Raw genomic sequence first — 14,026 nt, 5'->3', positions numbered from 1 at the left:
GGATTCTTATTCTATACACATTGCAGTCAGACTAAACATGAAGAGCCACCACACTACTCTGTTAGTATTTGAAACAAAAAACATTTCTAACATGAAACTTTTCTGGCTCTGGATGTGTGCATTAAGAGTCCTATTAAGCTCTGAGGTGAATTTAAAATGGATCTCTTGCACTAACACTGAAAGTTTCACTTAATCTGGAAAACAGTAGCTTTGGATAGCAATAGACTGGTAGCAGATTTGATGTCAACATTAATTACGCTTTTGTTAAGTGAGATAGAGAGCTCAGAGCTCCTGAGACAGGTCCATATTGGAAACCACTTTAAGTGATGTGCGTAGAAAACACGAGCAAAAAGCTAATGTCACCAGGCATCCACTTCACATCATGAAAGCTGGTTGCAAAATATACTCCTAAAAGCGAATCTGCAACACTCATAAAAATAGCAAGTATCTTTCAGTATACTGTTACTTGTGTTCTATACATAAGAAATATGTATGCAAAACTCTCACAATAAAGACCAAATATATATTGAGAATAATGAGAAGAACATTAAGAGACTTTCGATATGAGAAAATGTAGAAGAGCACTGACTACTTACTATCATTGATTCAAGGATTTAAAATGTCTGGATGAGATCCTTAGATTAATGAGATACTTCCTACCAAATGGGTCAGATAAGCCAAATGGCCTCCTCTTTGGGTCTGCTGTACACATGTACTGGGTTGCCACACAGGCAGAAATGTAAAGGAGAGTTGCACAGAATTACATTTATTTATAAGACGTTCCTCTTCACTTGCCTGCTGAGCTCCCCCAATTAAAGTGACTTACTGTTAGTTTAAATATTCAAAAATATTCATTAAAAATATCTGTGCTCAGAATGATCCTTTCAATTCAAAGCAGTCTGGCAACTCAGTAACATGCCGCCAACTCTAAATTGTTGCTATTCAATAAGTTCCAAGTATTGCCATGATGCTTAATTAATCTATGTTTCTGTGCAATGAAGAATGAACATTTTCAAAACTACTATTTATTTACAGTGCAGCTGAAAACTATACGATTGAATGTCTGATATTATGACTAAAGGATTTAATTAATGCATGCTAACCCTACATCTGCTAAATCCATACTTGTACAAGTGTTAAGCAAAACTGCCAGCATTAGAACCCTCTTCCCTGTGATGCCATTATTTACATCATTTTTATGAGTAAATGTGTTCTTCTACAGTGTCTTTGGAAGAGGCTATTCACACAGCTATCTCACCAATAAGGAATGGGCAGAAGATAGGGTGGTGCAAAATACAGCTTACATACTGTAGATCACAAAGGCTGTGATTTAATTGGGTGTGATATGAAGTATATTAAGAATTATATTGAATCCGGTTTTCATTAGCATAGCAATAAGGCAAGGCATCGTAGGGAAGAAGGCCTTTATGAGTTGCCAGTTTTCACTCGTGGGATAAGCATTTAAAATGCAGAATACAGCTGAAATGAAAAAAAAGAAATCATTAAAAGGAAACACCACAGGGAACACGTCTTTGCAAGTTTTTCTGTTCCCAACTCTTTACCATTCTTGTAGATTCAATATATGTCCAGGCTGGTAATTTAATCTGATGAAATGACCGTGCCTCAAGTAGCTGAGCTACTTCATTTTTTTTAAAGTTATCTATTGATAATTTTAATTTAATTATGTCAGGAGCAATGAATCTACCAGGTCCTGGAGTAAAACGTTCGGGATCAATCACACCTGGGAGTAGTGGAAGAAAATTACTTTTTTAATGCTGTCAAAAATAGGGGTAATAGAAAGTGATATTTCACTGTGAAAAATAGAAACCCTGGAAATAGCCGAGAGGTCACAGTTATGATTTATCTTTTCAAATGAGCTAATATCATAAATATTGTATTATGCATGCACTGGGAATGCTGAAGCTGCACAGCCTATTAGCATTTCCCAGCCTGTCAAAAATACATCGTCTAATGTGAAGCCTGATGTGAAAATTAATTAATTTGGTTTTTTGATTCACTCTGTTTATACAGGTTACTAGAATCGCTTAGCTATCATTCAATGAAAGAGGTACTGTAAAATGAAATAAATTCCAAAACACACATGCACACTTTATGAAAGCAGAAATGAAATTACTATTTGTTACCACTGAGTCTGTTTGTAATTGCTTCACTAGGTACAATACTCAAATTGAGATAACTAGTATGTGGATTTTAGATCAATTTATGCATTAATATATTTTTTCTAAAACAAATATATAAAAAACTACATGCTGGAGGTTCTATACACTACAATAACCATAGGATTAAAAAATATTTAACTTGGACTTAAAACAGCTCCAGTCACAAGTGTCCAAAAGAAATCTTGATGTTAGACTTATTATTAACATTGTATGTATAGTTCTGCATGAAATGTGTTTAAAGCATCCTCTATTAGACAAAAATGCCTCAACCAAGGGGCATATTTCTAATTAGTATAATAATTTCAGGATTTTATTTTTGTTTTGTTTCTCATATTTCTCTCTTAGCACAAGCAACTGTATGTGATTTGCTGTGAGGTTATGGTTAAAAAAAATGTAGAGTACATGTGCACTCTGAACACCACCAAAGATCAATAGCCTTACTGAAGTTTCAGTCGACTGCCATTTGCTTGCTTTAAGTGTTGTTCTTGGTGCTGAAGCCATTATTACATTAGGTCAGTTGAGTTTCTCTGCATGAATACTTACTGTTTTGTCTTGAGACCCACTAAGAAGTATATTGCTTCTCAGCACAATTGACCAGACAGGACCACTGTGTGCAGTTAATGTCCTTACACAGGCACCCAGTCTTATGTTCCAGATCTGCAATTAAAGCCATGATTTAGAGCACACACCAGCATGTTTTGTAGGTATGAGTATGAATTCAAGAAGGATTTTTTTGCTTTCTTACTGCAATATCAACTAAGCCTTTTTAGCTCCAGGTTCAATCACCTCATTAAAAGCGCTAATGCTCTACAGAACAACATCCAATAGCACCATGCTCTAAGCTCTGTGTTGTCATATGCTAAAGCATTCTTTTTTTACAGTTCATAATTGGTTTCAAAATAATTTACACCAGACCGACTAAAAGAATTTTAACACTTTTGTATTGCTAATGAAAGAAACAGAGCAGCTCAGTGCATCAATTCGCAGGCTCAGAAGAATTTCTATCTAGAAAGGAGATTAAAGAAAACAAAAGCACTCCTTATGGTAGGAAATCACATCCCTCTTCCAACTGACTTTATTATGATGAACTGTAACTTGAGAGAATGATTAGTACAATACAGGCCAGTGTTAAGTCAGATACAGGGCAGTGCACAGTAAGTAATAAGTGCTCCCCTTCTACAGAGAACCACTGGAGACTACCAAGAGAGATGGAGTCTGATCAGGAGGTCTGAAAGGGTATCGTTTTCCCCCCAGATTATGTCAATGAGATTTAACTTGATTATTTCAAAATTAAATCCAGAGTGTACTACATTGCACAGGCCTCTCTGTCTCCAAGACATTTCTTGGAAGAAAGTTGATAGTTCATAAAATGTTTTATGAACCCTTACATGGACAACCATTGGGATTTTATTTTTTAATTTGCTTAGCAGATGCCCTTATCCAGAGTGACATACACTTAATATAAGTCTTCTATATTGTAAATGAAAGGAACAATAACATTACTACCGTAAGGGGAGGAATACATTTAATAAAATAACAATGAGGCTAGCACATAAACTGGAAGAGTGTCACAGAAACAAAATTAAAAAACAATATACAGTACAGACATATATATTGTGGATAAATAGTAGTAATATAAACACACTGTAGGCACTGCATGTGTACAATGAAGAAGAGAAAATAACATTATTTTTCTGTATCCTTGCATCTGCTATTAAGGTGCTGTTCTACAAATCTCATTACCTTGATGAAAGAGTCATAGGATGAACTAACTAGGAGGTTCAATGTAAAGAACTGCAGTCCCCAGACTCCTTTTCTGTGACCTTCCAGAGTCTGCACATGGTTTCCATTGTGCAAAAGCCACACACAAATAGTTTTGTCTTTACTTCCACTGGCCACATACTTATCACAAACAGCCACACAGCAAACTCTAAAAAATATTGAATAATAAAATGATGTCTTTACATAATATCTTGATTATCCTGATCAAACTCAGTTATCAATACAATTTTGGATATACAATTCTGTGTGTATGCTTATAGAGGGTCTGGTCTGGCATCTGGAAGTCAAATTCTTCAACGAGCAGTTTCTTTTATACCAGAAAGAAAAGCCGTGTCTTAATCACAGCAAAATCAGGATCTCCTCTGAGTCATAATTATAAGGAATGAGTTCTACTTTTTGAGATAGCACATTTTCAATTTTCAAGGTCTTTGTCAAATTTCTTTAATCTCTTGCCCATGAAGTTAGAGTTTTATTACCACTATACACTTCTGCTAATTAAAGGAGTGGAGGGTAATACATAACAAGTAACAGTGCTCTTTGGTTTCACCTTTCTGAAATAATATTGGCAAAGGTTAAACTTGCACTTCTACTAAGAAGACCATCTCTATGCTTAATGCTTTGGGTTATATGACGAGAGCAGGTTGCAGAGGTAAAAACAGAAGATGTGCAGAAATAACATAACCTATTTAAAGAGCACTTGAAGACTTCTCCATCTGTGTATATTAGGTTTTTGAGAGGGCTTTGTTTGGTAGAAGCATACACACACAGAGTCACTTAAATTAATAGCATACAAAAGAGTTAATTTTATGTTTAAACTAATTTATGCACACAATAAAACATTTGTAACTGAAGGTAAAATTCAGGTTAATGTTCTCTAATCACAAAGTAACATTATTGTGTTATGAACACTAAAACACTAATGTAATTATATATATATGTGTTTTTTACATGAATTACGCGTGATTATATCAATGTCTGCAGTAAACAATGCATTACAGCATCTCTTACAACACTACACTAAAAGATACAGGTTGTGAACTTGGCCACACATCACAAAATTTGTTAGAAGCTAAGTAATGGTATAAATTAGGAAAAACAATGCAACTAAACACATACTTGAATTTTCTTCTTGAAAATGTTTTTAATGATGCAAATCTATCTTGAAATGACTTTACAACTAAAAAAATAATAAAAGGAATTTAAGTTTCTTACACTGCTGTGTGGCCTTTCAGCTCCACTGTGTAACACCTTCCTCTTTTCCAGTTCTGTCTCAGACAGTAATCATTCTTAAAGACCCTCTTCCAACTTTCAGCCTGCTCTATTACAGGGATCCCTGAAAAAAAAAAGCACCACCTGGCCTTTTGCTCTGAAATAACAACTGTATAGTCATCCTATATTACAAATCAGCACAAGGCATCATACCATCACATCTGGTGCTGTTTTCTAACCAGACTATTTCTGCATTTTGCATTGGACCATTTTCCTTCATAAAATAAAGAATAATTAAAGAAGGTATCCTCATGGAGGATTCTCAAGTAACGGACGTGTCACCCTTGAATTTCTGCATTGCAGCAACTAACAATGCTTCATCCTTCTGTAATTCCCATGACAGTTGTGTGTGGGTTACTCCTGTACACTTTTCTTTAATGTGTCCGCAGGTCAGTTCAAACCCATCCGTGGCCAAAGTATCCTACATGACAATTTAAAATCAATCGACCTTCAAACCTCTCAATAGTAATGGTTGACTTGAGCAGAGTGACAAAGCCTCCAGCCATTCCCTGTGTCAGTGGTACCAGCTTTACCACAATGGTCAGGGGAGCTCTTCAGTACGAGCATTATTACATTTAAATTAATAAATAAAATATTGAAATAAAATGATCTGTCTTTCCTTGAAGTTCCTGCGCACATCAACACAACCTCTACTGCTGTTTGCTCAGTATCAAAAAGTGATCAATACAGTACATACAGTATATATATATATTTTGCCAGAAAACTAAGTACATTAAGTCAAACACAACAAACAATAATAGTTTCTATATGGCATGTTCACATAATGTGAATTTCTTCTTGATCAGTGATAAAGATAATACTGTCCTACTGCTCTTTATACATGTTCATTTTACAGTTAAGATCCAATATAAAACCTGTTTTTTTAAGTGCTACCTGATATGCCTCAACATATCTCAGCAGAAACCTGATTGATAGGGTAAATATAATGTGACCTATAAAAGCAACTAATATAGCCAACATGATATTTTACCTCCTTTGTAATATCATGCAAAATTCAGACATATAATTCAGCCATATAATTTTGCATACCTTGTAATTTTTTTTAATTTCACAGCCTTTTAATCTCAGCTTTACAGAGCCTATAAACTATACCCAGTTAATTTTCCAATCTAAATAGACACACTACAACAATTAAGGTTGAAAGCTTTTCATTGATCAGCACTAAGTAAGAGAGGGACGAGAAAGGTCTTACCCACTGTAGACTCCTTGCACTTGATCTGCCACAAGCGATTGCTGCCGCAACGTTTATACCATGTTTTACAAACCTGCATGGTTTGAAACAGAAGCAGTGCATTACACTGAAGTAACATTGTGTCATTTTATCATACAGAGAGCGCCAACTTTATAATTATCTATCAGCAGAAGAGTGAGGCAGGAGTCAGCCAGTCTAATGACCAAGTCTATGAAGAGGCCATTCATTACAGTGCTTCTAGTGAAAGCTTACTTTTCTGTCATTAGTTAGCTTTTTTGCTCAGTCATCAAGGAAACAACATTTAAAAAAGTCACCGCTAAGCTTAGCACTTTCAGAATTCAATGATGTCATGCAAAAACAGTAATAAAATAATTTAATTCGACACGTAATCCTTTTCTCCATTTCAGTCTGTATAAAAAGGTTATTTTACCCACCCAAAATAGGCTTTTCTGTATTCTAAATATTCATGACACAGTATGAATCAAAATGTCTTAACTTCACACTTCAAGTAAAACGTGTTTTTAGCAACTAAAAATAACTATTTATTTTGCATAACGTCAGTGAATTTTACTATCCTGTGTGATATTGTTACTGTTTACACCCTTTTTGGATGGTATAGAGAAGAAACCCCCCCCCCCCCCAACAACTTTGAATTTTGGTTTTAAAAGAACTGTTAAAGAAAAAATATATCAATCATATGAACTAATAAATGACAATCGTTTGGAAGAGCAAATTGCATGAATGAATTTGGCTAACTTCCAATTCTAAATACACAGGACCTCCTTCATATGATTTCTTCTTAATGATGGCAGCACTAAAAATAATGACTTTTTTTACACACAACATACAGCAAAGTAATCAGTAGGAGAGCATTTGATGATGCTTCCTGAAGCTCAGTCTGTTCATGTGTGCTAAACAACAGGCTTTCTCCGAATGACATAAATGTGAATGACTGAAGCGATAATAGCTTTTGTTGAGGTAAAGTGCTTCAACATAACATATCAAAGATATCTTTCAAAGACATTGGAAACCAGTGAATAAAAATGAATGCTGTATTGGAGGCTAGCAACTTTTCTCTACAAATACAATTACTCTTATGCTTTTGTATGGCAAATAAAACTTCTGAGCATGGCTAGCACGATTGCTGTTGCTAAGCATGACAAATTTGGAAGACACCTTTTGGAGAATTTCATACTGCTGGAAAGCTAATCGATGAAACCCAGGTTAACTGATGTCCAAAGATCGCACGTCTTTAAGTTTGGATATCTCTACTTCTGGCATTTATTTCTGAGACTGATAACAATTTTTACCAAGAAGTTATGTGTGCCCTTTCATGGAGTAATTTTAAAATACATATTGATCAAACACGGCAATCTACACACCCTGTTGCACTCCAGGTTTGCATATTTCTTAGTTCTCTGGACATAAAAGTGTATTGCAGTTCTGCACATAATTTGGATTTCTATCATCATGATTTAATAAACTATCACTGATGATGCAAACTGAGAATTAATCACAGTGCAACATTGGTTGACTCTCTGACCACTGAGGAGTAAAGTGCCCAAGATGTGTCAATTTTACTGAAATATAGAAAGTCTACAGTCAGTCATCAGTGAGTGATTTATCTTTAGAGCCAGAAATTGGATTTTGGTGGAGAGTCGCGAAGGGTCAATGACAGGAACAAAGAGAATTATTAATGTGATCAATATCTTTCAAATTGCTTTGTGTCAGATGTGTCTAAAGGCATCTCTGTTTTTACAATAACCTTTTTTAACTGAAGTGTCAGCATTTTCAAATATATTTGTTTGGAGTTTTGTTTGCTACTATATCCACTGGCTATGATCTTGTATTTAAGGTACAGCTATCCTGCAGTTAAAAAAACATATGGAAGTCTCTACTTTGTCATGAATTTCTACTTCTAGTCCACATGCACAGTTTTTATGTGAACATACATACCGTATATTCTCTTTTAAGGATTTAATTGATATATACATACAGTATATACAGTACATCATGTATACTATACAAAAATGCTGGTATAACCAGTAAATTACTGAAAATAAATTGCAAAGTGGAAAAAGCTTCACACCATATTATCTATATACTGTATATTCTTACAATTGAAGAGCCAAAAATCTCTCACAATACATACAAATAAATGTTTTCTACACTACGAAGATGTTTCCACCAGTATAGATAAAACACTGCAATATTAGTAGGTTTTATGTCATGATTTAACATTATTTCTTGTTTTCAACATCACCCATTGTACAGAAATATTTCACTTAAGGTGAAAATTAATTCACCTTAAATAAATATTCCAAAGTATAAGTTCCTACTTATCGTCACCATCAAAACCAAAATGTCATCATCATCACTTTCCAGATTGAAAGCTCAGACTTGAAGTTCCTCACTGGTGAATTTCAGCTTGTGTTCAGTACTGTACTTCATTGCTGGCTGTGAGTGGAAGTTTCTTCACAATCTGAAAGCTGATTGACAATTCTGTACATTCCCCCCAGTCTGTTCCTGTATCAGTTTTGGGTGAGTAGTCAAAGGACACATCTAATATTGTTCTTCTATTGTTTCCTAGAGCTGCAGTTCCTCAGGGGTGGGGGTTGTTTCAGTTTCTTCCCAATTTAGAATACCCAGGTACAAATATAATTTTATACAAAACAAAATTAATGCAACACAGAAAGCAACAGGAACACAGTAATCAGTTAAACTACCTTTACTTGTTGAAAAGCGCTCATTTCCTTTGGATAGTTGAAGCTTTGTGACAAGGCAGTTGCTGAAGCATCTTGGACAACAACACAACATTATATTACATTACTCTATTGTAAATTAGATTGTGAATTTGACATTCCAATGTTGCAAAATATATGAAGCTCAATTTGTCCTTAATAGATTAAGAAGGTAATGTGGAAAAGTTCTAGCCTGGCTGGAAGATGCAATTATGGTAAAAAAAATCTTTTGAAAACAATTAGCTTTAATGTAAATGCAATCAACTTATAACAAATTGCACTGGTTAAACACATTAGAACAGATTGCTGTACAAGGTTTTGGGTGGACATGATGAATTAATTTGAAATAGAATGCTTCTGGTAAAATCAATCTGCCTTATTCCAGCCATCCTCAAAACCTATATGCATTATTTAAGCTATTTAATTAAAAACCCTGTCCTTTGACTCTTACTGTAATACACGAAGAATCAAATCACATTTCAGTGTTAGATCTCCAAGTGAAAGACCTTCCTCAAGGAAGAAAAAAATTTGAAGTATGAGATGTGAATTGCTTTTGTTTTAAGAATTGAATTGCTGAATGTGGTTACTGTGGAACGTTTCCTGTTTATGAAATCAAAATGATTCAATTCATTTACATTTAAAAAAAAATACAACATCTCACTGAAGTCTAACTTTTATACCACATTTCAATTCTTTTTTCTTGTTGCAGTCACTGTAATCAATTTTAAAATATCAGCAAATCTGTTAAACAATGTTTCCAAATGAATAAAAATGCTATGAACATTTCATATTAAAAGAACCAGCACTGGCCCACACTGCCACCATGTGGTCAAATACATCCATCCACCCATTTTCAGTGGCAACATCGTCCTTAATCGTGCTGCCATCAGCAAGAGCCGAAACAGTCACAAAGCATAAGGTTTATAGCGCGATTATGACGTGGATGGGACACCGGCCCAATGTGGTCAAATCACTCAGTGACTTTCTTTTGTGTAAGGCCTGGAATTACACCATGCACAAAAAGTAAATTTTATAGGTAGATGTTTCTAATAGATACGATAAGAGATAGGAAGCAATTTGAAGACTACTGTACTTCTAATTATGAGTAATGTACTAAAGAAACAAAGCTAGTTTTATTTGGCTAAATAATAAGTTATTAATTAATAAAGATGCTAATTAAAAAAATCAGACCTACTAAGTGCAGGAATATGAAGCAGTTCTCACTTAAAATGTAGCTCTATTGTTTTTTAGTGCAAAAAAGGACTGGAAAGATAGTCTAACTATGTAAAGCCATTCATTTTTCTTGTCTTTAAAAAGTTGTGGAAAAAGAAATGCTATTTAGACCAGTTTACTTATAACATTCATCCTTCCATTCTTAGCTTTATCCAGTTATTCCAGGAGGCAAGAGGTGCAAGCAGGATACTGTACAGGACACACACAGACACAAACGCACACACTCACACCAGGGCCAGTTTCCCCAGAAGCCGATTAACCTAACAGCATGGCTTTGGATTTCCTGTCGGAGAACTGAGCACCCACTGGAACCTGACACAAACACAGGGAGAAACATACAAACCTCACGCAAATATCACCCCAGGAACTGAACCCAGGGCCCCAGAGATACAAGACAGCAATGATAAACACTGCACCACCGTGTCGCCCTGGTTTCCTTATAAGTTTTTAATAACAATCTGTCAAATTAGGATGAATCTAATTAATTAATTCGGATTAATTATTTGTTCCTAAATACTGAATGCATTTTTATAGAAAAGTCTTTTCAAATAATCAAGCAGAATTTGGCTTGGCATGTACCTGGCTAGTCAAGAGGAGTTCTCTTGGAGACAGAAAAGACAAAATCTTTAGGGACAGCTTCTTTGGAAGAAGACCAATAAAATCCCGATAGCACTTCACCTAAAAAGAAAGAGAAGACGTAAACTAGGGTTACTGATAAAAAATGAAGCTGTCTTTGAGAAGAAATAGAGAAATAAGAACATGATACTTACGGATTTACTTATGAAAGGACACGATATCTAAAAAATTAGCAACATAAATCGCTAACTGCAAATAGAAAAGTATTACCTATGTACTTTTACAAGACTAAGGAAGAATAAAGGGCACTCTCCAGTAGGAATAGACACTTACTGTTAAAAATATCAAAATATAATAATGCTGCCTTAAATCCAAAAGCAGTAATAGTTTCTTGAGCAGGTGATTCCTTTGTGCATCTGGAAGGAAACAAAAAATACCTACAGTAAGTGTCATTGATTTATTTTGTTCTTTATCTTGTGTCTGAATGAGAAAGCATTCACCTGGATATTAAAATATGCAACAGACATTATATGTATTATTTGTTTTAATTAGGGGAGAATTTAAAACTCAGATAAAAGTGTTTCGTTTTATTTGCACTATTAACCAGTAAAGGACACCGAAACAGCTCCTGAGGAAAAGAAAGAAAGCCATAATTCCGCAGCATGTGAGACAGTCCTGAATAAAAGCTATTCAGTTGCAAGGCAGGTCTCAAAGCACATGGGAGTTTCACCGCATCAATGGGTGAAAAAACTGAACAGACACTGTCTGAGCTTTAAGATAAAATTTATAACTCTTTGGTACTGGGCAGTTAAGCATATTGTGATACTGGATAATATATAATGCGAAGACAGAAATGCACTCCAGTGCACTTGTTATTACAGGCATGAATCACATACCTCATACAAAGGAGGACACAGAAGTACACATATTGTATAATCAAGTAAAATGTCATTCTATTTTCCAAATAGGATTAGTGCTGTCTGAATTCAACTCCTCTCTCAGATGTATAGTTCCTAATTACTGTAGTTTAATAAGGGAGGAATGCTTTCTCTACATCTGAGGGGCAGTTTTTATCTGATACTGTACAGTAGCTTTCTGGCCCCATCCTACCAGCGATGGTACAAGAAGATATTCTTTCCGCCAATAGATAAACTACTTGAGAAGTTTGGATGTTGAAGATGTTACACTGATTTCCCAGATTACAGTCCTTCGGTTTTAGATGTTTGGATTTTGAAGATGTTACAGTGATTCCAAAGATTACACTCCTTCCTTTACTCTGAGTTAGAATTGTCCCCTGTAAGCCGTAAACTTACCACTCCACTCCCTGAAAAACACAATCCAGCAGGTTTCCAAGGTCTTTTTAAACCATTTGGAGTGGAAGACCTTTGAAAAGTGTTAACTTGGTCCAATTGAACTAAAGATTAGCTCAATTATGTCATTAAGAACAGAAGTAAGTGAAAACCACCAGACACTGAAGACCTCCAGGACTGGAGTTGAACAGCACTGCTATAAGCTACAGCAAAGCAAATACTTTAGCTTTGTTTATATGTGTTTGGTGGAGTGTTATAATAACATTTTACCTCTAGCATTTTGTCCCTGTTCACCTACAGGAAGGATAAAATGTTAGCTGTGATTCTTTTTCAGTCTTTTTAATCCTGAAGTACACATCTACTGTACCTCTGCAAAAACAAAAGGGCTCTGAAACAACATTAGAACATGAAAGTATGGATCTTTTTCGTTGAACAGATAAGTTAATTGTCCGTGTAAGCTTATGATTATACAGCCCTGGGGTGTCACACAATGAGTAACAGACCAATTATTTCCATGGCTTCTTTCAGATAAATTAGGGATATAAACACATTTTCTCATGAGGGCCTTTTATTTCAGACACATCACACACCTAGAGCTCAGATGAGAAGCAATTTAAAAATAAACCACAAGCACGTTCCAAAGACAAACAATTCTTCAGCACTATAATGTGAGCCACGGCTCTGTTTTGTGGATGGTTGTTTAATTAAAACCATGGTTTCAGTTTCAGCTCCAAAGCCCTAATGGAAGAAACTGGCATCACTGAGGAGAGTGTGTTAGTCAGCAGGACTGTAAGGCAGTAAGGGGCTAAGTACTGTAACAGAGAAACCTTCTGTTTCAAAGCATTTTTGAATCCAAGGAACCTAAATTAATCGAGCTCATTGCAAATGCAGCGTAACTACTGCACTGGAGCACTTGGAGTTCTGCTGATTGAAAGAGAGCAGTCTAGCAAAGCCCCAATGCACGATTTTCTTTCCACATGGGTACGGCTGAGCAGAACGTGCAACAGAAAATAAAGATGCCATTTGAAGAGCTGCGCCTCCTGATTTGAATGGAGTCATGATAAAAATGGAAATTCCTCTTCGCGCAATGAGCCATTCTGTTTACAGTCAGCTCTCAGCAGACTTTACAGGGAGCGACTTCTATTATATTGTGATGCTGTTAGGTATGGTGAAAAATAGAAAATTGGATTGGAAAGCTCCCTGAAGCGAGATTTCTCCTCCAAGAAGGTAATATAATGCTATCATATACTCCTAAGCTGTTTATATCAACAGTGGTAACCATTTTTTTTTTTTGCTGAGGAGGGATGCTACGCACCTCATTAAACTCTGAATTGAATTCACAGCAAGGGCAATCTTGATGGAGAGAAGGCTAATAATCGGGCTCTTGTAAACTCAAAGGTTAAGGAAAGGAGAACAGTTTTCACTTCATATTTTTTTCTGAAATCCTTCCACCTTTTTTATGCTCTCCCACACAGCAAACTATTGCTGCTTCATGACCCAAACACCAGTTACAATGCCAAACTCATTTAGGCAACTCTGGACCACAGGAACATCCCACCACAGGCAGAATAGTGATATCCTGTACTGTATAAAACCTAAAGAATAGCAATGAGATTATATTACAATCATACAGTCATCTAAATGACAGATGGGTGAAACCTATAATGTAGTAACAAAGGATACACTGGGAAATAGCTTGTGAACTGTATATGCACATTCAAA

At 35.5% G+C, this 14,026-nt stretch overlaps 1 protein-coding gene across 3 annotated transcripts in view; it reads right to left on the bottom strand.

Moving 5' to 3' along the window:
• LOC148645658 (uncharacterized) overlaps positions 1–14,026 on the bottom strand; it is a 52,030-nt gene that overhangs the window by 34,129 nt on the left and 3,875 nt on the right. For all 3 annotated transcript variants that reach the window (XM_088611161.1, XM_088611163.1, XM_088611162.1), the window contains exons 7-12: positions 11,328–11,410; positions 10,998–11,096; positions 6,445–6,517; positions 5,175–5,295; positions 3,924–4,110; positions 2,724–2,837 (exon numbers count right to left, since the gene is read on the bottom strand). In XM_088611161.1, coding sequence (XP_088467287.1) covers positions 2,724–2,837; positions 3,924–4,110; positions 5,175–5,295; positions 6,445–6,517; positions 10,998–11,096; positions 11,328–11,410 — 677 coding nt within the window. The remainder of the gene's footprint in view (positions 1–2,723; positions 2,838–3,923; positions 4,111–5,174; positions 5,296–6,444; positions 6,518–10,997; positions 11,097–11,327; positions 11,411–14,026) is intronic.

The sequence above is a fragment of the Lepisosteus platostomus genome, chromosome 18 (assembly GCF_059453375.1).
Source record: "Lepisosteus platostomus isolate fLepPlt1 chromosome 18, fLepPlt1.hap1, whole genome shotgun sequence".
Lineage (NCBI taxonomy): Eukaryota > Metazoa > Chordata > Actinopteri > Semionotiformes > Lepisosteidae > Lepisosteus > Lepisosteus platostomus.
This window is presented reverse-complemented; position numbering and strand designations above follow the sequence as displayed.